Below are 26,826 nucleotides of genomic sequence, written 5' to 3'. Positions count from 1 at the left end.
GAAAACTTTAAAAGAAATTTTATCAAGTTTAAAATATTTCACATAAAACAATATTAAAAATGTTTATTAGAAATAATCAGTTTTTCTATAAAATTCCCCTTAAAGCTGAATCATTTCAGACAGAAAAACATCTGAAGAAAAAAAAAACAAATAAAAAAAAAAAACCTCCATTTAGAGAAAAATCAGCTTCAAATGTCTGAATGGAACCAGAGCAGCTAAAAACGCCAGGAGGTGAGCTCTGATTGGACGATCCTCAGCTCTGATTGGATGCCTCCTTGCTGAAGGTCATCGGCTCCCAGCTAGAGGTCAGCTGGAGGTCACGGCGGCGGCCACCACCTCCCTCAGCAGCGCCCCCAACGCTGTGACCTTGTCCTCCAGCTGGTCGTTCTTCTTCTCTGCCTGTTTCTGCCGCAGCTCTGTGACCTGCAGCGCTGCCAGCAGCTGCACATTCTGCAGGTGCAGCTCCTTCAGTGCACTGCTGGTCTTGTTGCTCCGCTCCATCTGGACAGAACCAAAGGTCAGAACCAGAGGTCAGAACCAGAGGTCAGAATGGGCCGGCGGGTTGGCGCCAACAGAACCACAGACTCACCTGCTCCTTCAGCTGCTGCACGTTGTCCTGCAGCACGCTGCGCAGCGCCTGCAGCTGCGCCTCCAGGCCGGCGGCCCGCTGCTGCAGCGCCGCCTCCGCTCTATTGAACTGTTCCTGAAGGCAGCATAGAGGCAGCGGTCAGAACCAGAACCTGTGCAGCTTAGACTTAGACTTGTACTTTATTGATCCTTTGGGAAGACTCCCTCAGGAAATTGAAGTTACCAGCAGCTCCCAGGCAAAAAACAAAAATAACACACAGTAAGCAAAAGTGCAAAAGAATACAAAATACAAATTAAATACTGAGGTACACACCAAATGTGAGTAACCAAAACCTTAAATTATGCAAGAAACAAGGAATAAGAATATAGAATATAAGGCCGGTTCTGGTTCTGAACCCACCTGCTTCAGGCTGGCCTGGGATCTGCTCTGCTGCAGCTGCAGCTCCAGCTGCGCCTGTCGCTGCTGGCTCCGCCCCCGCTCCGCCCGCAGCTCCGCCTGCAGCTGCTCCAGCTGCTGCCTGCCGCCCGCATGCTCCTGCAGCTGCTGCAGCCGCCGCAGCTGCTGCGCCTTGGCCACGCCTAGCGCCACATCCGCCCGCTGCGCCTGCAAACACACACACGGGTTCTGACCCGGTTCTGACTTGGTTCTACCGCTTCAGGTTAAGTGGATCAGCAGTTGCAGCTCCACTAAAATCTCTTCAGCTTGTTGTTTAGATCTAGATGGTTTTTATCTGATTATCAGTAAATGTTGATCAGAACTTTATGGTCATGTTGACTCGGACCGTGTTAGCCTGACTGTTAGCTCATTCTGTTAGCCTGACTGTTAGCTCATACTGTTAGCTCATTCTGTTAGCCTGACTGTTAGCTCATACTGTTAGCCTGACTGTTAGCTCATTCTGTTAGCCTGACTGTTAGCTCATACTGTTAGCCTAACTGTTAGCTCATACTGTTAGCCTGACTGTTAGCTCATACTGTTAGCCTGACTGCTAACTCAGACCGTTAGCCTCACTCAGAGGATTCACCGTCTCCTGACCTCATGCTGATGGACCTTCTGCGCTGTCTCTATCTGGTTCTGGTCTGGTTCTGACCCATTTCCAGTCTGGTTCTGACCTGCTCCTCTGCCTGTGTCCGCGCCGTCTCCGCCTGGTCCAATCTGGACTTCAGGTTCTGCTGCTCCTGGTTCAGGTTCTGGACCCAAACAGAACCAGTCACATCATCATGGGTCCAGTCTGGGCCCGGTTCTACAGGTTCTGGTGATTAATTGTGAAGCCCCGCCCCGGTACCTGCTGCTGCAGCTCCTGGTTCTGGACCGTCAGTCTGTGGGTCTGCAGGTTCTGCTGGAGCTCCGCCTTCTCCTCCATCAACCTCTGGGCCTCTGCCTGCTGCTCCTCCACCTGCAGCCAACAGAACCAATCAGAACCGGGTCAAACATGACGACTGACAAACACACTGCAGCATAGCTCACCTTACTGAGCGCCTCCCTCAGCTTCCTGTGGAGCTCCGACACTTCCTGGGCGTGGCCCAGCTTCTCCTGCGTGGCGGCCAGCAGCTTGGCCTCCGCCTGCAGGGCGGCGACACGCTGCTGCGCCTGCTGCTGCGCCTGCTGCTGCGCCTGCAGGACAGGAAGCTGCAGCTACAGCCTGACTCCAGCAGGGGGAGCTGCTCTAATCCCTGCTAATGTTGGACTGGACAAAATGGCCGCTGTGCTGGCTGTTGGGGCAGAACTTTAAACATCGTTTTAAATGCTAAAGTTCTTAATTATTAGACTTTAGGTAAAACTCATATTTATTATTGGTTATTATGAAACATTTCTTTAACGTCACTGAAGAACCATCCTGTCATCTTTCACTGCTGATAGAAAACATCGAGTTAAATATGAAAATCATTTAGTTAATGACACGATTCTGCAAACCGAGTTTTGGGAATATTAAGCAGTTCTGTCGCTCTTATTAAAGGGGCGTGTCTCTTATTAAAGGGGCGTGTCTCTTATTAAAGGGGCGTGTCTCTTATTAAAGGGGCATGTCTCTTATTAAAGGGGCGTGTCTCTTATTAAAGGGGCGTGTCTTATCCCCTGTATTCTGCCCCCCGGCTGCAGGTGGTGTTTTTGCACCTATCTTACGTAGCGTTTCTGCTGCTCCCGGTCTTTCTGCAGCTCCTCCCTCTCCCCCGCCACCATCTGAAGCTCCGCCCTCATCCTGCTAAGCTCCGCCTTCACATTGCTAAGCTCCGCCTCCAGCCGCCTCACCTGAAACAACAGCACCTGTCAGCTCCAACAGCTTTTACCTTTGAACTCTGGTCTATCAGCCCGACTCACAGCAGCCCCCTCCTCTTCCTGTTCCTTGGTAACGGTTGCTAGGCATTCCTGCAGCATCCGGACCATCTCCTGCTCGCTATGGAGACGGTAGCTAAGGTTGCCGTTGTCGCTGCTGAGCTGCAGGTTCCTGCCACTCAGGTCCAGAACCTCCTCACGGTACCGGGAGTTCTGCAGCGGGAGAAGGCGGGTCAGGAGTCTGGAGGCCGGTTCTGAACCGCCTCTCACACCAGAACCAGGAGGTTCTGATGCCTCCCAGTTCAGATCATAGTAAAGTTCTTTGATGCCTCACTGGGAGCCTCCAGAACCTTTATTGTGAAAGTCTGACAACACTTCCAAAGCATGTGGGCCGGGTCAGAACCTCTCTGTGGAGCTGCTCCTCCTCCTCTCTGCTTGTCTCCCGCTCCTCCTCCACCTCCTGCTGCCTCCTCCTGCAAGCAGAACAGCGGACCGGGTCAGACTTCTCCAGAACCGGCAGAGGATCAGAACCCGGGACCTGGAGCCAGACTCGCCTCCTCTTCTCAGACTCATCCTCCAGGTTCTGGACTGTCTGCTGCAGAACCTTCAGCCTCTCCTGCAGAGCCGCATTCTCCGACCGGACCGCCTCCAGCTGGGCCCTGCAGGACAGAACCCAACAGAACCTGAAGATACACAACCTGAACCAGAACTGGAACCAGATGGAGCAGTTAGTTCACATACAGAGGATCTGATTGGTCCATGAAATTCATGCAGTCAAATCATTGGCCGGTTAGAGATGGAGCCGTGCGTTCTGATTGGCCGGTTAGAGATGGAGCCGTGCGTTCTGATTGGCCGGTTAGAGATGGAGCCGTGCGTTCTGATTGGCCATAGAGACCTGCCTCCAGTTCACTCTAGCTGACAAACCTGTGAGGTCCGGTCCGGTCGGCCTGGTCCTCCCAGTCGGTCCGGACCTCCAGCTCCAGAACCAGGTCCTCCAGCTCCACCAGCTGCCGGGTCAGCCTCCTCTTCTCCGTCTCAAAGTTCTGTTGGGTTCTGCTCAGCTGGTTCTGGGAGTCCAGCAGGGCCCGTTGCAGCAAGTCGATCCGCTCCGAGGTTCTGGAGGGGGCGCTGAGGGAGCACAGCTCCTCCTCCATTTCCACGATCTGGGAGGACAGCTGGTCCACCAGAACCATGTAGGTTCTGTTCTCCTGGCCCAACCGGGTTACCTCCTCCTGCAGCAGTGAGGTCCGGTTCTGCTCTTCCTGCAGCACTTCCTGCAGCGCCGTCTCAACGCTCCTGATCCGGTCTAGGGAGTCCGACCCATTTCTGAGGAGCAGAACTTCCTGTGGCTCCACTGGCTCCGCCCCCTCCAGGCTGGCCTGTGATTGGCCGAACCGTGGGGCCGCCTCCTCCTCCCTGCTCACAGCGGCAGCTCGGCTGTGATTGGCTGCGGGACGCTGTGACATGCTGGTCTGTGATTGGCCCACCTACCTGACGCGCATCACTTCCTGCTGTGTGTGCAGCTTAAGCTCCGCCTCCAGCTGCTCCTTCTCGGCGCTCAGCTTCTGCACCAGGTTGCCGATCTCTCTGGCGTAGTTCTGCTCCAGCTCGGCCCGCTCTCGCTGCGCCCTGAACAGAACCAGAACCGGGTCACTGTGGCGTCCTGACCCGGCAGAACCCATGGGAACCAGCAGGGGGCGGACCTGCGCTGCTCCTCGGCGGTAAGCCCAGCCCCCTGCTGGTTCTGGAGGCGAGTCAGCGCCTCCTTCAGCTGCTGCTCCACCTGGACCTTCTGCTCCTCCAGCTCACTGATCTCCACCTGACGAAGAAACATCATCATCATCAGCAGCAGCAGGACCTCTGGTTCTGGTTCTGGTTCTGCTCACCTTGAAGGCCTGGCAGATGTCCTTCCTCTCCACCTCCATATTCTGCTTCATCATGTCCAGCTGTCGCTCGTAGTAGTTCATCTGAGGGACAGGAGGATGAAAAGTCAGAGGTTCTGCTGGGCCAGAACCGGTACCACCGGGCCGCCAGCAGAACCGGTACCTGCGTCTCCAGCTGGATGTGCAGCTGCTGCAGCGCCTCCTGGTGGCTCTCCTTGAGCTGCTGCAGCGCCAGCTCCGACTGGATGCTCCTCATGTCCGAGTCGCCTGGAGAGAAGAGACCGGGTCAGAACTGGAACCAGAACCAAACCAGAACAGAACAGGAACTCACTGAGAGACATGGCGCCGCTCACACACCAACACACACTCTGCTGAGCTGCAGGTGTGTGTTGGTGGGCGGGGCTTAGCCAGACCTGCAGGTCCGGTTCTGGCAGCCTGTGACTCAGCGGCTCGGTCCGACCCGTTCTCCCGGTTCCAAAGCTTCCAGAACCTTCCCCCATCAGAACCTGGCTGATGGCTCTTATTGTGAAGGGAAGGCAGTGGTTGCTATGGTGATTCCATCCCGCAACATCTCTCCTGATTGGACAAGAATCGGAGCCTGGAAGCATCAGAACCTTCTGGTTCCTCATGATTATGGGTCAACAGAACCTCCAGGTCCAGTGCCTCCGGAACCAACCAGAACCAACCGGAACCAATCAGAACCATGCTGCTCTCTGATTGGACAGAAACCAATCAAATACTCAGAAGGTCCTGAGTATTTGACTGGGTCAGAACCAGAACCATCATCACTCTGAGCTGAAGGTTCTGGAGGAACGTCTGGAAAAATGGACCAGAACCATAACCGGGTCGGGTAAAGTTCTAGCTCCTTCATCAGCCAATCAGAGAGCAGGAAACAGGTTCTGGTTCTGATCCGGCCAGGCTGCTGCGGTACCTGCTGCGTCGCACTGGCTGCCGGCGCCCCCTGATGGCCTGGAGGACCTCCTGCAGCTCCTCTGGGCCTCCAGCAGCTCGTCGTTTCTGTCCTGCAGCTCCTGAACGCACCGCAGACACAGAGAGACAGGTGAGTGTCCTGCTGGGCTCCGAGGTTCTGCCGGGTCAGACTGGTACCGATCCTACCCTGCACTGGCGCTGGGACTCTCTGAGCAGCTCACAGAACCGTTCCTCATGGCTCAGACCGGCGCCGGCCGGGTCCAAACCACCGAGCTGTCAGAACATTCAGAGCAGAGCAGTCAGCGGAGCGGGCCCAGCGGTTCTGATCCGTTGACAGCAGAGACACGGGCTCATCAAACATTCATCAGGAGAGTCAGAACAGAAACCGGACCCGACCGGGATTCACCAACACCCGGCCCGGATCACCTGGACCGGATCAGAGCTACAGGATGGAGAGGAAACCCGGAACAGGTCGGCCCGGTTCTGGTCACCTTGTGTAGCAGCAGCTGGTCCAGATCCGTCTGCAGCCTCTGAACAGAACCATCTGCTTCCCTCAGCGCGGACTGCAAGGCGCTGAGCTCTTGCTGCAGGCGGAGCTTCTCCTGGAGCACAGAACCATCAGAACCGGGTCAGAACCAGCAGAATCAGGTCAGAAACAGCAGAACCGGGTCAGAACCAGCAGAACGGACCTGTGCGGCGGCATCCAGCTCCTCCTGAAGCTCCGCCTCCTTCCCCCGCAGCAGCTGCAGCTCCTGCCGCAGCGCGCTGCGCTCTCGCTCGCCCTGCTGCAGCAGCACCTCGTTCTCCTGCTCCGCCTGCAGCCGCAGCGCCGCAGCTCGGCGCCTGAAGTCCGACTCCAGATCCCTGTTGGGTCAGAATGGGTCCGTCAGAACCGACCTCCACCTCCCGCACACGCTTTATGGGTCAGAACTTTACAGAACCTCCTCTGTTTACGGGTCACATACAGAACCAGCAGCGTTCTGACCCGGTCCAGCTCCAGAACCGGGTCCTACCTGATCCGGTTCTGGTTGAGCGCCTCCATGCTGGCGTGCCGGTCGTCCGCCTCCCGAACAAGCTGCAGGTTCTGCTGGTCGGCCCGGTCCAGATCGGACCTCAGCTTGTCCCGCTCTCTGCTGGCCTGCTCCAATGCCTCCCTGGAAGACAGGACGGGTCAGAACCGGGTCCAGGTGGGCCAACCTGGGCCGGCTAGTTCCGGAGCCTACTGCAGATGTTGGATCTCGGTCCTGTAGGAGATGAGCGCCGCCTGGTGGACAGAGTTGGCGCTCAGCAGCAGCTCGTTGTCCAGAACCAGGGTCAGGTCCGATAGGCTGAGCCGCTCCTCCAGGGGGAAGTCCAGGCTCTGCAAGCACACACACACACACAGCTTTACAGAACCAGACCTCCAACCAGCAGGGGGCGCTGCTCAGACTAATGCTGCAGATTGAAGGTTCTGGATGCAGGTTCGTCCAGCTGACGATCTATTATTGGATCAAATTGATCTGATTTATTGGTAAATCCTGATCAAATCTTCATGGTGGGAACTTTAACCTTCACATTGACTCTGATGCTGTTAGCCTGAATGTAGCTTTAACGCTAGCTCAGACCGTTAGTTTCAATGCTAGCTCAGACCGTTAGCTTCAATGCTAGCTCAGACCGTTAGCTTCAACGCTAGCTCAGACCGTTAGCTTCAATGCTAGCTCAGACCGTTAGCTTCAATGCTAGCTCAGACCGTTAGCTTCAATGCTAGCTCAGACCGTTAGCTAGCTGTAATTCACATCATTTATTCTATAAATTAATCTCAAATCAAAAGTCATCAAATGGGATTTTAGTGCCTTCAGTGAATCTTCTAACTGAACCGTCTGTATTGTGATCTGATGTTTTCATCAGTTTTACAGTCAAAGATTGTGAACTCTGGTAAATGATCAGTTATATCACTTATTAATATTCTACTAGTTAAACTATTTTCAAGAATAGAAAGTAAAAATATTACCAGTTACTATTGACAGTGCGATGCAATGCAACTGGTGATCTTAGACAGTACATGGTGTTAAGTTCTTCTGTCATTCTGTGTTTATTTGGATTTACAAGATTAATGTTGAAATCCCCACAGATAAATGCAACTTTCTGATTAGCTTTTATAAATGTTTCTTCCATCCAGTTATTGAATATTCCTATATTTGATCCAGGAGCAGCTCATAAAGACATTCTTCTTTTTTTCCATGAGTCTTTCTATAGTCACACATTCAACATTATCTATGACAGTTGACATTGTTTCTGTCTTCTTATAATTAATGTTCTTGTCCACTAAAAGAGCTACACCACCTCCATTTTGTTTTCTGTTTTTACAAACCATTTCATAACCGTCCATTTCAAAGCCCTTTTCACTACTGAGCCTCGTTTCTGATGATGAAATGACATTAAAGGTCTGAGTTGTTGGACAGTTTGATGTTGTCGTTTATGTTCAGTTTTAATGTTGAACTGGTCATCAGTGTAACAGTGATAATTATCGTTGATACCAGTAAAAAGGTTTTACCAGGATCAATGTTATTTTCTATATCTTTTTGATGATGGTCTTTGTACTGAAATGTAGTCAGTTCCACATCCTGATCATCACCGATCCGTTTTTCCAAGTCTTTCCATCCAGCTGTGCCAGTTGCCATGGTAATGTTTGTATATGTGGCTAATAGTTGGTATTGCTGGGTGCAGACCGCATACCTGGTTGTCCTTTAAACGTTGTTGGGTAATTTTGGGGACCTCGAGTGGCGATGGGTGACCAGCTTATCATAACGGAGATAAGCGACGTCTCCTCTTTGACGTGTTGCTGTTAAATCCTCCACCAGCTCCGCCCTCCTCTTCCTTACAGCAGCTGTGAAATCCTCGCTAATGTAGATTTTGGATCCCTTAAGTGCCTTAGTCTGCTGCAGAATAGTTCATCTGTTCTATAGTAGTATAGTAATAGTCACCCTGAGTCTGTCTCCTCTAGGTTTCCCGGTGCAGTGAGCTCTCTCCATCTCCATCTCATGCCGCAGGTTTAACTTTGCAGACAGAACTGTCTTCACTTTCTCCTCCGTCTCAGCCCAAGTCTCGTTTGGCGACTCAGTAATTCTGTTGATAACCAGATTGTTTCTCCTCGATTGCCCCTCCAGGTCCTCCATCTTAGCAGTGATGAGATGGAGGACCTGTTAGCAGTGGCTGCCAACAGGCCGTCACAAACTTTAAATACGTCAGACAGCAGCGAGTTATCTCGCTTTCTGCTTTGATGTTATCCACAACTTTCTGCATAAACTGCAGGCTGGATTTAATGGACCTTACCAAGCTCCGCCCACAACCGACCCACGTGACCGCAAGTCTCACAAACAAAGCCTGGTTGTTTCTATGTAAACATGACTGATTAGTGAATCATTTCTAGCAGATTTTCACAATAAATCAGCTGCTACATGGACAGAGGAACTAACAAGTTCATGTCATCAACTGGGAGGAGGTTACTGGTTTCTCAGTCACAAGCTGGTTGCAAACCTGAGGCCAGCAGGTGTCAGTCAGTTATGGTAGATCTGAACTTTGACCTCAATATGAGAAGCTACAGACTGATAGGAGGAACCAATAAGCTCTGTAAAGGTAAAGGCAAATCTTCTGAAGTTGGGATATAATTAATTTAATTTCACATAATTACCGCGGTAGAAGCCATTTGTTTGTTAAAACTTTATGAAATATATTTGATGTTTGTTGTGAATGACGTAAACTCACAAACAACGAGGTAATTAGTCCAACGGTTAGAAACTACAGCGGCTGTAATGAGCCACAGCAAAGGGAAACAAAGGTAAAATAACCCGAACAGGTGATCAACTCAAAACCACTCCTACCTTTTTACTCTCTCTCTCTCTCTGTGTAGTTTAAGCACACCTGTTACCGTGGCAACCGCCTGCGCCCCGCAAGACGAGCAAAGATTACGTTAAAAACATAACATTCAGTCCGTTACGGTATCAAGTTTCCTGGCTTGATATTTATTTATGGATTATTAATCAGCTTCCCTGAACACAGCGATGGTTGACTGACTAGCTGTACTTGGTGCTAACATGGCTAACAGGAGTAACAGTTTAGTCCAAAGCCTTTTCTGCTAAAATAAAACCTTTAGTGTATGTCAGATACAGACGCATTGCATATTGATCTGTTTAGCTAACGTAAGACTGTGTAGCAGACAGGCTTCAAGGTGTAGAGGTTGTATCAGTTCTGCCATTATGCTGTATTTAGCTAACGGGAAGCTAAGTGTGTTTGTGAGACGGCCACGTAGAATGGGCATCAGCCAATGAAACGCGGCCCCTCTGGTAAGGTCCATGTCCTGCCTTCTCGTCCAGTCTGGGGTTTGTGGTGTCTAGAGCCAATAAATCCCAGATCTATACCTGATAAATCACAGATCGAGAGCCGATCTTCCTCTGATCTAGGATAGAACAGCTGGCTCATGTTGGTCTGAAGGGAACAGCAGTAAACTGGTTTAGTCCCATATGTCCCACTGATCCCAGTTTGTTCCTGAATGATAAATGTTCTTCAGACTGCTGGGTTACTGGTGGAGTCCCACTGGGCTCTGGGCTCAGCCCAGTTCAGCAGACAGGATCAGTGCTGGTGATACTCAGATAATTCCATAAATCCAGATTAATCTAATCTGTCAGGATTAGACAGGAAATGAAAACCTGCTGCCAGTTTTAGTCTGTTTATCAGATTACAATTATTATTGTTTTTATGTTATTTGTTGTTGATAATGAGTCTCTAGAGATGTTCCTGCATAAATAAAGGATTAATAATAATAATAATAATAACAATAAAGACACCCTGAATATTTCCCGTATTAAAACTTTCCTGACCTGCTGGCCGGGGTCATCCTGAGCTCCTCCTGTAGTCATGATGCTACCGGCTGCTGCAGGACAAACTGGCCGCTCCTCCTCCCTTTCTTCTTCTACTACTCTCCAGTTTGCACCGTTTGCCGTCATTTTAACTTTTGGTTTCCTGTTCTTTTCTCTCCATGGCAGCTTCACCTGCTCTGTGTTCTGATTGGCTGGTTCCTTCCTGGAGGCGGCTGACATGATGCTGCCATCACCTAATCGCTCTCCCTCTCCTGCTGTTTCTACTTTCATGAACATCAGAAATAATCCAACATCAGTTCATCTGTTTCTTCTTCGGCTGTGTCTTCGCTAACCTCCAGTCGGTCGGTTCCCATGGTACTGAGCCCGGTTCTGGTTCTGCTGCATCTTCTCTAACCTACAGCTGATCACTGACTGTCTTCGTTAAACGTAATAAATATATAAAGTTATATACGCAGAAAATGCATTGAAAACAAAAGAGGAGCAGTGGAACGACCTTCTATTCTATTAGCATTTTCTATAGATCTAAAATTATTACGTTTTTCCAGATCAATCATGGAGAAATATGGGACACCTTTGGTACCGACCCGACCCGATCTGACTCGAATGTGAGTAATCTGAGGTTCTGAGGTAATCTGCTGTGCGGTTCGGATCGGGTCAGCAAGCAACCAGTACCAGAACCAGACAGAATGCTCTGGTACTCCTCTAATTCAGATTCTATTGTAATCCAACAGAACCGGGTCTGGACCCACCTGCAGGATCTGCTGGCTGTTCCTGATGCCCGCCTCGGCCCACAGCGCCGCCACGCGCTCCGGGCTGGTGCCGCCAGACCCGTCGTCCAGCCGGGTCAGAACCCTGGGGCCCACAGTGGCTGTGATCAGGGAGCGGGCCGAGCCGTCCGGTACCAGCTGCTGGTTCTGGAAGGAGAGAGAGAATAAGGAATAAGATCTGCTAATCTGGATTATCCCGACCAGAATCGCCTGAATGAATCCGACTGATTCTACAAAACACGTTTGAACCGACGGCTCAAACACTGAGGAGAACCACTGGTTCTGGTTCTGCAGCTGGGCCTGGATAATCACCTGACACTGGTCCATGCCGACCCGCTGGGTCACCGGCCTGGTTCTGCAGAATATCATACTGCAGCTGCCTGAGGAGAAACACCTGTTCACCTGCAGCACGTGGCGCTCCTTCTGGCCCCGCCCACCTGTAGACACTGCCAGTTGCTGATTGGTCAGCAGGCGGTGCTGCCTTCAGGAGCATCGGGTCAAACTGGACCAGAGTGAAACATTTACATCTCTTAACCGGGTCAGAGAGGTTCTGGATTAGGAATCAAAACCGGACCAGAACTTCAGTCCAACGGGCTCTTTGCAGGTCAGCTTCCGCGTTCGGGGAAAAGCGGCTCGGTCATTTCCGGTCTGAAGAAAATGTCATTTTACACTCGGTGCTTGTCCAAGGTAACAGTTCATGATGAACATCGATCCGTAGCTCCAACAAGTAGCTGGATAAAGCTTTAAGATGTTCGTCTCGTTATACATTCACAGAAACGAAGGTGAGTTTTACTTTCTTTAAACTTTGTGGCTAACATTAGCTTTAGCTTATGCTAACAGCCAATATTCTCTGACATTTTTCTTGTAAAAATGTGCTATTTAAGGATCTAAACATTTTCATCCATTCTAACGGACAATGTTTTTACTTTATTTTATACTTATGTGTGTTTATTGTCGTTAGTGTCAGAGACCAAGTAACAGGGAGACTACGGTTCGGGCTTTTTGCTTCCGAACCATGAGGAAGCACAACATAGCTTAACGGTAGAGCAGCTCTGGAGTCAGAGTTTGACTTTATCTGACTGTTCAGATTCAAAGTTGTGCTACCGAGTTCCTTAGGAGTCCCGAGGAAGGAGGATCACGGACAGCCTGGTACTGATCCAAGACACCATCTGTTTTGCGAGAGACAGAAACATTGGGCTGATAGTCCTAAATCTAGATTTTGAGAAAGCTTTCGATCGGGTCTCGCACCAGTACCTCTTTCAGGTACTGCGAAAAATGGGTTTTCCTGGGAGGTTCGTAGCCTGGGTGGGACTGCTGCACCGAGACATCTCCAGCAGGTTCCTGGTTAACGGGTTTCTGACAAAAGCAGTGAAAGTGAACTGGGTGTCTGTTATCCGCCTGCATCGAGCTTATGCTAGACATTTGTCTTGTAAAAATGTGCTATTTAAGTATCTAAACATTTTTCATCCATTCTAACGGACAATGTTTCTACCTTGTGTTCAAGTATATTAGGTGGTTTATTGTCGTTAGTGTCAGAGACCAAGTAACGGGGATTTTACGGTTCAGGCTTTTTGCTTCTGCAGCCTGAGGAACAACAAGCCCATAACTTAACAGTAGAGCAGCTCTGGTGTTATTTCGCTTTATTAGTTTAGCATGTTTCTTGTGAAGCAGGACGGTGTTTACAGCAGTGTGTCCAGGCGGGTCAGTAGCTTGGCTGTCTGGCTCTGGTCTGCTCTCTGGTTCCCATAAACTCTTTCAGGCTGAATACAGAAGTGATTCCATGGAAATAACACAGGAGGCTCCTTTACCTTCTGCTTTAGGCTGAAGAAGTTGATCCGGAGTGAAGTGAAGGCTGTAAACTTTGCTGTGCTGCGTTAGCTTTAACTGGTAGCTACGAATATTTACAAGCCACCGTCTTCTTAATTCAGGATCGCTTGGAAATCCATGAAAACTTAAAAGCCCATTATATTAGGAAGACAATAATGTTCATAGTATTGTTTTATTTGCGTCTGAAATAAGACTTTGTCTTTTCTAGCTGTCATGGTAACTCAGAGCAAGAAAGCCGCATTTTGCTCATGTGGATGTGACATCAGCGCCGGCGTGCAAAGAGCCCATTCCCTGACAACTGCTCTGCTTTGGTTCTGATGGTTCTGATTGGTTCTTCTGTAAATCTCATTCATTTGATCAATAAAGTTTCTTTGGAAGAAAGAAATAACTAATAATTTCTGAAATTTGGGCTGAAGTGTGAGAAGCTGAGGGAAGTCTGGGCTCCGACCCGACCCAATGGACTCACTGAGAAATAATTCTTTACCTAAATGGATCTTTACCTAATTTCAACCACAAATATAAACTGATAAAGGAAAAAAAAACACATTACCAGCAGTGATGTCAGTAACTGTCAGTAATCTAACGCGTTTCTATATCAAATCCAGTAATCAGATTACAGTTACTGATCCGAATCAATGCGTTACTATTTTATTTAATTTCCTCTGTGCGTCTCGCCGCCGTTTCTATGCAGCAGCAGCAACAGAAACATGAACCGTGGAGGAGAAGCACATCTTATTCCTGGAAAACAGGAACTACTTTGGGTTTCTGTCATCAGGTCCAATTATTATAAGCGACTTTGGGCTTGTTTTTTCTAAAGTCACTTGCAAATTTAATGAGTCGGTTTGGTTTTCTGGGCTTGTTTTTGAAGGTGAAGCTGCTCATTTAGAAATAAGCAGAGACTCAATAAACCCCAGAATTTGACTGACATCCAGGTCGTTTCAGTCGGATTCTCCCTGTCCATCATTTCCTGGATGATCCGTCCAAATATCTTTGTTAATGTCCAGGTAATATGAATATGTATTAATGTAATAATTTCTATATGACCTGTGAATGACGTCACAGGTCATATAGAAAACTTTAAACATGGAGACTAACATGAACAGATCAATAAACGTGAAAACAGCCACCAACGAACGAGTTTGTAAAGTTACACAACTGAACGTCATTCTAATCATTAATGTTAAGATAAGTGTCACTAATCTGTGCAGCCATCTGATTGGTGGAGCCAGCAGGGCCGTAACACAGAGGGGGCTGCAAGGGGGCTCTAAAATCCTATCTAGAGTTTTACAGACAATAGTGGAACTAAGAAAAACACGCAAAAATGACTAAAGGTTTTTTTTGACTGTTGTAACCATGAAACGATTTATTGTTTAATGGTTCAACAATGAGACAAATTGTTGATGTTTATAAAATAAATGGCGATTACACAAGTATTGGCAAAACTCAGTGTAATTTGACATTGATTGGAGGAAGGTTGTTGTCAGCAGATGCTGAAAGTAACTAAAAAGGTTACTTGTAATCTAAGTTACTTTTTCTAGGAGTAATCAGTAATCAGATTAAAGTTTCTTTTTCAAATTAACTATGCCATCACTGATTATCATAAATAATAAAAATAGTTATTCTAACAGAAATGGGAAAAATGACCCTGGTTACAATCATAAATGTTTTTCTAAATAAAGTTTTATATTGTTGCTTTTCATGCTGTAATTGATGGAGGTCTGTTATTTATAATAAAACTTTATTTTGAGTATAGACTTTTTTCCACTTCTATTATTAATAAAGTCTTAATTTGAAACAATCATTAATATTGTCCCTGTACTCCAGAGCTGAAGGTGGCGCTATTGCCCAACATGGCTGCTGTTGTTTCTGTTGAAGTCTTGAATTATCAGTTTATTTTCAATTCCTCGTGTCTGAACAGAATATTCTTAGAACATAATTTTACCCAGAGTGGCGCCCTCTGCAGGTCAGCTGACCGGATGGGGGTGGAGCTTAGCGTGGGGGTGGAGCTCCACAGAACCTTCCTGATGGCAACCCGTCCATCCCGGTTAGCGTCCAGGTTAGCATCTCGGTTAGCATCTAATCGCTGGAGCAGAGCTTCCTGCAGACACAGTGGGATCATCAGGATTGGTTCAGCTGGTTCTGGTTCTGGTTCTGGACGTCCAGCTACCTGCAGGTCCAGGTGATCACACACTGCAGCCACATCACATCCTCCTGCTCTTCCTCCTGCGTCCTGCTGCTGATCTGCTGCAGAGACGGCAGAATTAAAAGCTGCATTGTGTAACTTTTATAGAAAATGTTTTTCCGTATCGGTTCAATCCGTGTCCAGTTTGTCATGAGACAGATCGATTTCTGCCTTCCACTGCTAACTAGAAACAACCAATCAGAGCCAGGAGGAGGGTCTTAGTGCTGTCAACCGTCCTCCATGCTAATTGAGCTAGCATAGCCTTTTGTGAATGCTAAGGCTAGTTAGTAAGCATGAAAGCAGATAAACAGTTTCCATATACTGGTAAGTTGTTTCTCCACCATTAGCACATTTAGCAGCGAGTACATGAGGTTGACTGGCAGGCTTAAGCCCCGCCTCCTGGCTGTGATTGGTTGATTTTGGTGCATTTCTTCAGACGGATCGATCTGTTCTCATTACAAACTGTCATAACATTGAGACAGTTTGAGCTAATATGGAAAAACACACACTGCAGCTTTAAGTCAGAACCTCAGACCCGGTTCTGGCTCTGATTTCTGATGCAGAGTACCTTTATTGTGAAAGAGCTGCTGGTCCAACCTGCTGCTTCCTGTCTCTTCATCAGATTTCAGGCTCTGCAGAGAAAACATGGAGCTGAGAGGAATCAGTGTGTTCAGAGTGTGTGTTTAGTGTGTGTGTGTTTAGTGTGTGTGTTCAGTGTGTGTGTTCAGTGTGTGTGTGTGTGTTCAGTGTGTGTGTTCAGTGTGTGTGTGTATGTGTGTGTATTTAGTGTGTGTGTTCAGTGTGTGTGAGTCCCAGGAGCAGTATAAACTGTAATCATAAGGAATTCCTGAGCAGATTTAGTTCTGCTGGATGAACAGAGACTGAGAGGATCACACACACACACACACACACACACACACACACACACTGCTGAGAGAATCTGATCTGGATCTGGTCCGGTTCTACAGCAGCTGATCCTGTTTCAAATTAAAGTCTGTGTGGAGATGCAGCAGCAGAACCAGAACCAGAACTTTATCTGATGGTCCGATTTCATCTTTACTGACCTACCAACATGCAATTAAGGGCTAAAAGCTGGAACTTGGAGCCGCATATGGCACCTGAAGTAAAAGCATTCAAGTTACCATCATCAAAGTCAGCTTTAAGTTTCTGAGTAGGAGGTCCAACTTCAGCGGGCTTCCACTACATATTTCTGAGTTCAGACTATAAAGGGAACGCACATAAAACTAAAGCTAAGGCTAATGTGAGGGCCACGGCTAAGGCTACCAGAGCAGCTGACCATTCCAGGAGTTCAAACAGGTTAAATAAAAGAAAAATAAAACCTTCTGAAAACAGAGGATTTAGCTTATTCCAGGTAGCATCAGTGTTAGCATCAGTGTTAGCCTCAACTGCTATTATTGTTGCAGTAGACTATCTCCAAGGCAACAATAATAACTGCTGGTTCAATTGCAGGTTTATTAAACATTTTAAGGAAAGAGGGGACCCGACCACCACCCACACTCGGGTTCTGCTAGGAGCTACACAAGCTAATATAGGCTAACATAAGCTAACACATGCTAACAGAGGCTAATGATAAACCTCGGCCTGCTCACCTCCACGCTCTCCAGAGATGTGGACCGTCTCAGTTTGGCCCTGTGGACACCAGGCGGGGACGAGTCCAAGTTCAGGTCCATGGGTTTGGTTCTGGTCGGGGTCGAGTCCAGGCTGGTACTGGACTGGGTTTCGGGTCGAGAGCGGCGGCCATAACGCTTTGCTCCCTTTACAAACTTTGGCTTCACCTCCTGAGGGATGGCTGCAGAAGGAAGAGGAGAGGAGGAAGTAATCTGGCTGGGCCAGAACCAGAACCACTGACTATTGGACCTTGCAGTGTCTCACCTGGCACCAGGTAGCTGCTGTCATCCTCTGAGGTGCTGAAGTCCAGAGAGTGGGACAGAACCACCACCAAGCCGTTCTTAAACTCCTCAAAGTTCACCTGGAACACAAACAGAACCTGGACTGAGCCCGGCAGAACCCTGCAGAACCAATAGTTCTGGTCCAGTAGAACCGGTTACCCTGCCGTGGGGCCGCTCCCCAAGCAGCGTGTCCAGCAGCAGTGGCAGATATGCGTCCAGCTGCAGCTTCCTGCTCAGCTCGGTCAGCTCCTCCCGGTCCAGGAAACCCGTTGCCGTGGAGTCGCAGCTGTCAAACTCCGCCCTCAGCTGGGTCACGTAGCGGCTTGGCTCCGCCTCCTCCATCGGAACGCATCACGCTGTGATGTCACCCCTGGCGGGAGCAGAGAGTGGCGTCATCTGACCAATAGCCTCAGAACCGCCAGAACCCGTGAAGCTCGTGGAGTAGAACATGGGTTCTATCAGAGTTCTAACAGTGGGAACCATCAGGGATCAGAACCGGGTTCCATAAACTCCAGGTCCACAAAGAGCAAACACACAGAACCAACCCAAAAAACCGAGACCAACGAAAACACGCAGAAAAAAATCACTTCCTGTCAACAACAAGACAGAACCACTGAGTCCCAGTAACAGACCAGTAACAGACCACTGAGTCCCAGTAAAGCAGAGATGCTTTGTGTTTTATCTGAACTCGGTTCTGGTTCTGCTAAAAGTTTCTTCAGGTTAACAGGAAGTAGTTTCTCTCCACTGTCGCCACGTTCTTGTTCCGGAGGAGGAACTGGGTTTCCTGACATAGAAAAATTTGGACCAGTTGGTGTTTTGAACAGAACCAGAATGGACCGAACTTCCTCAGCTACAGAATCAGCACCGCAGCTAACCTTCAAATCAAAGTCTTAAGGTTTCTTTATGTCATGCCCGGTTCTAATGACCCGGTTCTGTTCCAAAGGTTCCAGCAGTTCTGAAGCCAAAATGAATCCGTCTGTTGTGCTAGTTTCAGAATAAAAACCGAGTCCGCTCCTCGGTCGCTCGTCTGTTTCCGGAGAGCCCTCGGCTCTGCTCGGAGAGCCTCGCGGGCCGGAGAAGCTTCACCATGGGAACGGAGGCGCGAGCCACAGGAACAAAAGGCTCGCGAGGCAAACCGAGACAGAAAGTTATGAAGTTTATATCCGCGCCGTTAACTGCGGCAGGTTCGGACAGCGGAACCATACCGCTAACTGGGACTAACTTACCCGCAGAAAGTTCTGCTCCGGTCCGGGCCGAACCTCACGGGTCCTCCATGAAGGAGATACTGGAGCTGAGTCAACTGTTACAGAACCGAATCAGGGGCAGAGTTACCGGAGCTGCTGACCCAGAGAACCGAGACCCGAACTGACCGGAGCAAAAACAAAATTACATACACACAAACTGACTTCCGGTTTGATTTCAAAATAAGACACCAAACCACTCCGTTTTTCAGCCGATTTCATGGTTTCTATCATTTTGTTGAACTTATCCTCCATCAATTTTACCTTTTGACGTTAATTACCGTATAACACTTTAGATGTTTTATTTGCTTCATAATAGTATTTAATGTCTTCAGTATTTTCTTACTCTAATAGTATCACTTTGTACTATATTACATATTACTACATCAGTTATTGTACAGTCATAATAAAGTTTTATTTGGCGTATTTAATTAACATATTTGAGCAAGCATTGTTAAAGCAACAAACGGTATTATTGGTATTAACTGAAGATTTACTGCTGGGATCTCCAGACAGAACCAGGTTAGCCAGTTAGAATGATGAACTGGTCCTGACTGGGTTGACTTAACTGATCAGTTCGCTGAGAATCTTCGCTACTGAACTGAAAGATTAAAACCCTGCCAGGTTTTATTTTGGTAGGAGAAGTAACCTGTTCCGGTATGCTGCTGCTGACTTGATGGAATTCTGATCGGTCGGAATTAAACTTGGTGCAGAGCACAATTCTTCCGCTGGAGGGCGCTAAAACACAGCAGGTCTGAACTACAGGTTAACGGAGAAGAACTTGGAAGTTTTCTGAAGAAAATGACGTCACCATCAAAAGCGCAGGTAGAGCAGAGGTCCAGAGACCATCAGAACCGCGGAGCTGCAGAAACTGCTTTTACATCATTAATATTTGATTCATTTCACCAGGAAGGTTTTAGGTTCTTATGTATGGAGGACCAGCTGTAAACCTGTTGAAAAAGGGCAACATTAGAGGTTCTGCAGGTTCTGAGCTGCAGTCTGATGAAAACATGAAGCAGAACCGGTTCTGCTGATCCGATCACATTCTGTTGCTCAGAACACTTCTGGTTCGGGTTTCACTGCTGCCTGTGCAGGTCGGTACCATGATGCTTTAACTAGACCGTGTAGAGAGCAGGGTTCTGTAGGTTTAAATGGTTCTGTTGGTTCTGATGGTACTGATTGGTTCTGGTATTTCTGTTGGTTCTAATTGGTTCTGGTAGTTCTGGTGGTTCTGAGTTAGAAGAAATGGAGCTGCGCCTGGTTCTGATCTCCTTACTGATAGTGCTGCAGGTCCGGTTTGGCTGGTTCTCCTCAGTGAAGCAGAACCTTTGGTGTATGATGTTGGTAATATTCTAGATGAGGAAGATACAGAACCGGGATCAGAACCAGAACCAGTCAGGATCCTGGAGTTCTGTTTGACATGTTTACCAGGATCAAACAGGAATCGTCAGTTAGAACCAGAACCAGAACCATGTTGCTGTGGTTACAGAGCGGCTCTATTATGGGATGTTTGATCTCTTCCCCCAACAGATGAAGGTCCAGTGGGAGTTCTGGACACTGCTTACATCTTGACCTCCTGACCTTTCCCTCCCCCATTATGACACAGGTTTGCTGTTTCCTAACGCTGACTCAGCAGAAAAAATGCTGAGTCAGCAGGAGAGCCGCTGATTGGATCAGAACCGATCACTGATGAGCCCAAAGAGAACTGGTGGGAACACGGTGTACTGGTTCTGACCCATAAATCATCGGAACCGACCGATCAGAACCGAATCCATTCTTTAATGAACAACAGATCCAACAGAACCGGCAGGAAGACTAAAGACAGAACTTTGCTTCTGTAACATCAGCTCTGCTTGGTTTTTGTTTTCCTGCGGTCCCTGAACGCACCACAGCCTTCCCTCGTTAGGAGCGGATGCGCTCTGATTGGCGCAAAGCTGCTGACGTCAGACAGAGGGGGCAGGGCTAAAGGAGGAAAAAGCAGCTGTTGATCAACTGGACTGAAACTGGATCCGAGTTCCGAACCTGCGGCAGGTAAGTTCCCGCGTGACGTCAGCAGCGTGTGACGTCACAGGGTTCTGGAGAGACTGCCGGGTTCTGAACTGGTTTCATAACGGGTTGCGGGGGGTTCGGGTGATTCCGGGGGTCTCCACTGGAACCGACGCGTTTACCGGGTCAGAACCGAACTTTTCCCTCCTTCATTCAGGACGTTCAGAACCGGCAACTGGTGCAGTGATCCAGAGAACCCAGCAGAACCAGCAGCGGACCCAGATTGGACCTGAAGGATCCGAACGGTTCTGCAGAACTCCTGGCGAACGAAACCGGTCCAGTCAGGATCAGTTAGCTTCTCACAGGTAGGACCTCTGAGGGTTGGTTCCGATCCACCTGCAGCCAGAACCGGGTCCAATTAGAGGCCGAGCTCTGCACAGATTCTGAGGTTCGGTCGGTGGTTCGGTGCTGAAGTGTTGGAGTGTAAGTCACTGAGCAGTGTGTGTGTGTGTGTGTGTGTGTGTCTCTCTCCAGATGGGGGGCCAGGTCTCGGTTCCGGACGGGGTCCACGTGGTAGTGGTAGGCGGCGGGTTCGGCGGCATCGCGGCGGCGCAGCAGCTTCGTTCGGCCGGGTTCGGCTTCACCCTGCTGGACATCCGGGACTCTTTCCACCACAACGTGGCGGCGCTGCGGGCCTCAGTCCAGCCCGGTACCGACCACTCCGACCTGTGCCCCCCACACGCACCCCCTGGCACTCCTGACCTCTGACCCCTGACCTCTGACCCCAGGCTTCGCCCAGCGGACCTTCATCCCCTATGCAGAGACGTTCGGAACCAGCTTCCTGCAGGGTGGGGTGGAGCAAGTGGACCCGGAGCAGCAGCTGGTGGTTCTCCAGGGTGGCAGGGTGAGGAGGGGCGGCAGGGTGAGAGCTGCTGCTGCCCCCTGCCGGCCAGGTGAGCTCTGACAGGTGTTCCCCTACTGCAGGAGGTCCAGTACTCCCACCTGATCCTGTGTACTGGTTCTGATGGTCCGTTCCCGGGGAAGTTCAACACCAAGGCATCGATGCAGGACGGCGTGACGGCGTACGAGGACATGGTGGGACAGGTGAGACAGAGGGGGGCAGAGGTAAGTGGTGGGACAGGACGCCGCTCACTGGGTGTGTGTGTGTGTGTGTGTGTGTGTGTGTGTGTGTCTGTCCAGATCCAGGTGGCGGACTCGGTTCTGGTGGTCGGGGGCGGAGCTACAGGGGTGGAGATGGCAGCTGAGATCAAGACGGAGTATCCAGACAAGAAGGTGAGTTGGGTTCTGGCTCTGGTCGGGTTCAGCGGTACTCAACATCCTGGTTCTGTAGGCCCTGCTGAAATGGGTTCACAGTTATTTGGTTCACACCAGACCTGAAGATTCTGTTGAGTCCGGATCAAGTTCTGGGCTGTTTCCTCTGACTCCATGAACCGGATCAGAACCGAGTCACTCAGAGTTCTGCTTCTGGGTTGTTCCTGTAGGGCAGGGCTTCCCAACCTGGGGGTGTCGGGAACCCTGGGGGGTCGGGAGAGTCCAAGGTTGGGTCACAAAATGATTTTCAGAATGAAAGTGACACCTGAGGGTTACGGAGGCCCAGAAGGGACAGAAATACGTAAATCTGCCATTAAGTTAATTAGCAAATATTTGTATAATTTCTAATAAATTAATTAATTTAAAAGATAAAGAATTATGTGACTCTATATCAGCGACTTCCTGCTGACACACCTGAGCCAGGTGAGCGTCTGGTTACCTGGTCCGATCCCGGCCTGTTGGACTTGACCTCCCCTGATCTAAACATTTAAATGGAAAAACCTCGTCTCTGATGCTTTTATTTTGAAAAGCTGGAGAACCCCTGCTCCAGATGAACCCAGTTGGTCTGGACCTCTGGTACCTGCAGAACCCGGCGCTGTGGACTCCGTCCTCATCTCTGTTTCTCCTCCAGGTGGTTCTGATCCACTCCAGGATCGGGCTGGCTGACGAGCAACTGGTCCAGAGCGTCAGGCAGCAGGCCAAGGAGGTTCTACTGGAGAAGGGAGTGGAGCTGGTTCTGGGTATGCTAGCTGCTAGCCGCTAGCTATTAGCTGCTAGCCGTTAGCTACTTGCTGTTAGCTGGTTCTGCCCGGGTTCCAGACAACCTACTTCTTTGTTTCAGGTCAGAAGGTGTCCAACTTGTCCGAGTTGCCGCTGAACCGGACCCAGAAGAACCTACAGGTCAAAACTGACAAGGGGGAAACTCTGGAGACGGAGCTGATCATCTGCTGCACCGGCATCAGGGTCAACTCTGGAGCCTACGCCTCCAGCCTGGGTGGGTCCACGTGGGTCCGCCGGGGGGCGCTGTGGGTCCGCCGGGGGGCGCTGTGGGTCCGCCGGGGGGCGCTGTGGGTCCGCCTGCTGCTCGCTGCCACCAGAACCTGCTGTACAAAGGAATTTGGGAGATTTCAACTGTGATGAGAAGAAATGGGGATTCAGTCATTTTCACGCCATGTTGTTCTTTCACTTATAGATGTCAGTGTGGCTAAATATTTCGCTACACAATAAGCTAAATAGTTTAATGGCAAGCTAAATGTTTAGCTAGCAAGCATTTAGCTTAGTGTGATGCTAGATAGTTACACACTAAGCTAAATATTTGGTTTGAAACTGTGAAATTTATAACTGAATGAACAAATTCCTGCTGTTCATTTAGACTTTAACTTTACAATCATTACCAGCTACAGGAACAGCTGCTAGCTTAGCATCAACCTGCAGGCATTTAGCAGCTATTAGTCTCTGAGACCCGCTCCACTCAGCTGGTCCCATCGGTTATTGATCAGATATTGACCTATCATTGATCGGTTAATAACCTGTTACTGTGTGTTCCTCCAGAGGGCAGCATGGCTGCTGACGGGGCGCTGAAGGTCAACCAGTACCTGCAGGTCGAGGGGTTCTCCAACATCTTCGCCGTTGGCGACTGCGCCGACCTGCGTGAGGCGAAGCTGGCGTACCACGCCGGGCTCCACGCCTACGTCGCCGTGTCCAACATCATCAGCAGCCTGAGCGGGAAGCCGCTGACGCCGTATCGCACAGGTAGGCTCCACCTGAGACAGACGGTCGGCGGGTCGCCTGACCCTCGCTGACCCTGTGCCGGTTGCTAGGTAACGTGTCCATGCTGCTGGCGATGGGCCGAGACGACGGCGTGGGCCAGTTCAACGGCATCCGGCTGCCCCGCTGGCTGGTCGCCCTGGGGAAGAGCCGCGACCTGATGCTGTGGAAGAGCTGGAGGGAGATGCAGCAGAAGCAGCCCTGATGGTTGCCGTGGAAACGCCCGAGGATCACCCGCATCACCTCGTGCCTATTGCTCTGACCTCTGACCTTAAAGATTAACAGCATGATAACATGTTAGCAGCCGTTTCACTCATGATAATCGTCCAAACTCTGATGTTTTTCTCTTCTGCATTAATAACCTCTGAATATAAACAACTTTTTACTGAATAAACTCAACATGTAGAAAATGGTTTTGTTCTTAAATTCTTTCACTTTTCTATACAGAAGTATTTGTGTTTGTTTTGTTCCCCAAATGTGTCATAAAGAGCGGATGAGAGGCGGGAAGGGAGACGCAGGTTGCTGAATAAATGATGATGGTTTAATATAACAAAGTAGAAAATCCAGGCAGCACAGGTGAGCGACGGCTAGACGCTCAACCTCTGGTAACAACTGGTAGCAGATTACGACAGAATGGAGAAGGACCGACGAGGGAACAGGACACAGCTGGGGTCAGTCAAGGTGTAAACGGGGCAACAGAAACTCGGCTGAACTCAGAAACCTGAAATAAACAGAAAATGTTTATGTTCCAACTGGAGGTTGAATCGATTGAACATGTTAATCCAGTTAATTTCAGGGTTTGTAATTAATGAATCTTTTTAATTGAAATGTCCTCTTTTTACATTTTTAAAAATCTTTCTGTTCCTTTGGCTTTTGGCTTTAATGTCTAGTTATTGTTTTGTTTATTTTAGCGTTGGACTTTCTGGCCAGCGGTGTTTCAGACAGAACCGTTCTGCGCTCATCTAGAGGATGTTTGGTTTGTTGTTACGGTTCTGCTTCCTGTCTGACGCTGCAGGTGAGTTTCTGCTGCTCACCTGGAGGAAGGCCTCCCTCAGAGCGCCGCCTGCAGTTCAGAGGCAGCCAGCAGGGGGCGCTGAGCAGCAACATTCTGATGGCTGTTCAATAATCAGCCAAATGTTTCTCCCTCTGATATTCATGTCAGTCATTAAAAACAATATTCAGTTTCTGAATATTTGTGATTTTTAATTTAGATCCCTGCAGATGAACTGAGTCTGTAAACACAAAGAAAATAATCTGAATCTAATCTTCCTGGATGAAAATCATTTTTATTCATTTTATTTTTGTAAGAGTGGAAAACAGTTTTAACACATAAATCCCTCCAACTGAAGGACAACAGTTTATATTCAAACTTTGCTTCTTTAATTTTAATCCACTTCTGTTTATAACTTGAAATGAGTTTGTTAGTTTATCAGTTCTGAGCTCTCATATATCATAACGTCTAAATTACCCACTGTAATAAACATTTAGTTATTTAGATGATAATATATATAGATATATATATATAGATAGATATAATTGTTCTGAAGAATGTAGACTTGTCTCTAGTGATTTATTTATATAAATGCTAAGCAGCAGCTCTCTATTTAGAATACATTGATTTTCATTTTATGCTGCAATCATTTGATATTTTAGCTTTATACATATAAAACGAGTCTTCCAATGCAATTTATAGTCTAGTTATAATCAAAAATTTCATAGAATTATTTTTATTTTAATACTGTTTATTATGGTTTCACATCATTTCTTATTTGCTTGTTGCTAAATACTTCAGTTTGTTTGGCCATAATCTAGTATTGTTTTATTCTTGTGGCACCATTTCTTTAATATTTTTTATTTTTTATTTAAGTGCTCTTAACTGTTACCAAAGGAAAATAGTCCGAAATAAACTAAATGTTAATAAGTTGGATATATTTTATTTATTACCTGAAATGGTTCAGCAGCATAGTTGCTCTAAAAGTTGCATTGAAAGTCCATTAAAAGTGCCAACCTTGCATTAAAGTGTCATTATTTACCGAATGACACTTCATGACAGTCATAGATTCATAAAGACGCCTTCATGTTCATGACATCACGATTATGATGACAGTGTCATGTCAGGTAACCCTGTCAAATAAAGTGTTACTAAATAAATTTGATTGATTTTCAGAAAGATGGTTTTTATTTGCTTGTAAATTTGTTTAAAACTGAATTTATATACAGTATATATATTTTTAGACAACAGATATTGTAAGTAAGTTTGGTTACACAGTGTTTCTCCATGCTGGTCCTTCCTTTCTGCCACATCCATGAGTTTAATAAATGTTTGATTAACAGGCTGTTGGCCTTGATGGCTGCAGAGGAGGTCATGCAATCATTTGCATCAGGTGTTCTGGAACAAAGACACATCTGAAATATGCAGAACAGGTATGGAGGAACAATGGTGTAACCTTATGTAAAGATTGTGCTTTTCTTGTAATTAAGGTTTTGAAGTTTTTAATGTGAAATGATGGATTAATGCCAATATTGCTTCTGTAGCTGTCAGGTCTGCAAAATCCACCTGCATTTTTTTCGATCTATAATTAAGTGTTTCTACGTAAATAAAGAAATTGTGCATGAAATTGTGTATTAGTTGGATTTTTTAATGCCGACCTAAACTGTAGCGCAGATTCCTCTAGAGGAGGACCAGGAGGAAGTTGTGAGGCTGTGCGATCAGGACAGAGTCTCATAATTTGAGTTGTTTAACTTTAATTTTGAAATGTAGTTACTGGGGCCACAATAGGTGGTTTTTGTCAAAATGCGTTCATTTGCTTTCTGTGTGATGGGATTTTGAATACTGGTTTGATTTGTTGAATAATTAATCAGCTGAAAATGAAATGCAGCTGACTAGCCGATGTCATTAGTATCATCATAAAAACTGACTGGTAAAAGTAAATTAGGATGGAATTTTTTTGATGCTGTCAGTCAAAATGATGAACAACAAAAATGTATAGTGCAACGTCTGGATGATATTCTTCCTGGAGAATTCTAAAAGAATAATTTCTGGTTGTCTTCAGTTTAGATCTGAATTTTAAAAAATATATACTGAAGGAGATAGATCTTCTGTTTAGGTCAATAAACTTTGCTACCTGCAGTTATTAACATGCTTTGCACATTTTTATTTAAACATCTCATTACTATGGTTAATTATAATGATTTTTCATGAGCCTTACTGTAATGTTTCAGACTGCCTGTGATCTGCAGTAGTTTAATTTGCATTATTGCAAATTAAACTACTTATGTTCTCAGCAT

The 26,826-nt window shown here is 47.8% G+C and overlaps 2 protein-coding genes across 9 annotated transcripts; one reads left to right on the top strand and one right to left on the bottom strand.

Moving 5' to 3' along the window:
• Window positions 1–130: 130 nt before the first annotated feature.
• ninl (ninein-like) lies at window positions 131–18,629 on the bottom strand. Of its 6 annotated transcripts, none has more exons than XM_028006994.1 (29): window positions 18,439–18,615; window positions 17,372–17,582; window positions 17,196–17,292; window positions 16,913–17,112; window positions 15,871–15,934; window positions 15,288–15,364; window positions 15,063–15,218; window positions 11,276–11,440; window positions 6,894–7,030; window positions 6,684–6,824; window positions 6,360–6,534; window positions 6,162–6,272; window positions 5,857–5,943; window positions 5,672–5,771; window positions 4,904–5,007; window positions 4,744–4,824; window positions 4,561–4,676; window positions 4,349–4,486; window positions 3,782–4,273; window positions 3,412–3,516; window positions 3,261–3,330; window positions 2,903–3,070; window positions 2,708–2,833; window positions 2,054–2,200; window positions 1,872–1,982; window positions 1,699–1,776; window positions 989–1,192; window positions 590–703; window positions 131–501 (listed from the first exon to the last, which is right to left on the bottom strand). In XM_028006994.1, exons 2-29 carry the CDS (start codon window positions 17,552–17,554, stop codon window positions 307–309), a joined length of 3,942 nt encoding a protein of 1,313 aa, XP_027862795.1. In that variant the 5' UTR covers window positions 17,555–17,582; window positions 18,439–18,615; the 3' UTR covers window positions 131–306. The 6 variants fall into 6 exon arrangements, with proteins under 6 accessions (XP_027862795.1, XP_027862797.1, XP_027862796.1 ...); XM_028006996.1 differs by having other exon boundaries at window positions 15,288–15,361; XM_028006995.1 differs by lacking the exon at window positions 18,439–18,615 and adding an exon at window positions 18,088–18,194.
• Window positions 18,630–19,453: 824 nt separating this feature from the next.
• On the top strand, window positions 19,454–23,951 carry aifm2 (AIF family member 2). 3 transcript variants are annotated; one of them, XM_028007078.1, is made up of 11 exons: window positions 19,454–19,547; window positions 20,346–20,484; window positions 20,657–20,804; window positions 20,974–21,148; window positions 21,228–21,343; window positions 21,424–21,543; window positions 21,640–21,732; window positions 22,403–22,511; window positions 22,613–22,765; window positions 23,323–23,523; window positions 23,592–23,951. In XM_028007078.1, exons 4-11 carry the CDS (start codon window positions 20,974–20,976, stop codon window positions 23,741–23,743), a joined length of 1,119 nt encoding a protein of 372 aa, XP_027862879.1. In that variant the 5' UTR covers window positions 19,454–19,547; window positions 20,346–20,484; window positions 20,657–20,804; the 3' UTR covers window positions 23,744–23,951. The 3 variants fall into 3 exon arrangements, with proteins under 3 accessions (XP_027862879.1, XP_027862878.1, XP_027862880.1); XM_028007077.1 differs by lacking the exon at window positions 19,454–19,547 and having other exon boundaries at window positions 19,561–20,484; XM_028007079.1 differs by lacking the exons at window positions 19,454–19,547; window positions 20,346–20,484 and having other exon boundaries at window positions 20,512–20,804.
• The last annotated feature ends 2,875 nt before the right edge of the window (window positions 23,952–26,826 follow it).

The sequence above is a fragment of the Xiphophorus couchianus genome, chromosome 22, assembly GCF_001444195.1.
Source record: "Xiphophorus couchianus chromosome 22, X_couchianus-1.0, whole genome shotgun sequence".
Classification (NCBI taxonomy): domain Eukaryota; kingdom Metazoa; phylum Chordata; class Actinopteri; order Cyprinodontiformes; family Poeciliidae; genus Xiphophorus; species Xiphophorus couchianus.
This window is presented reverse-complemented; position numbering and strand designations above follow the sequence as displayed.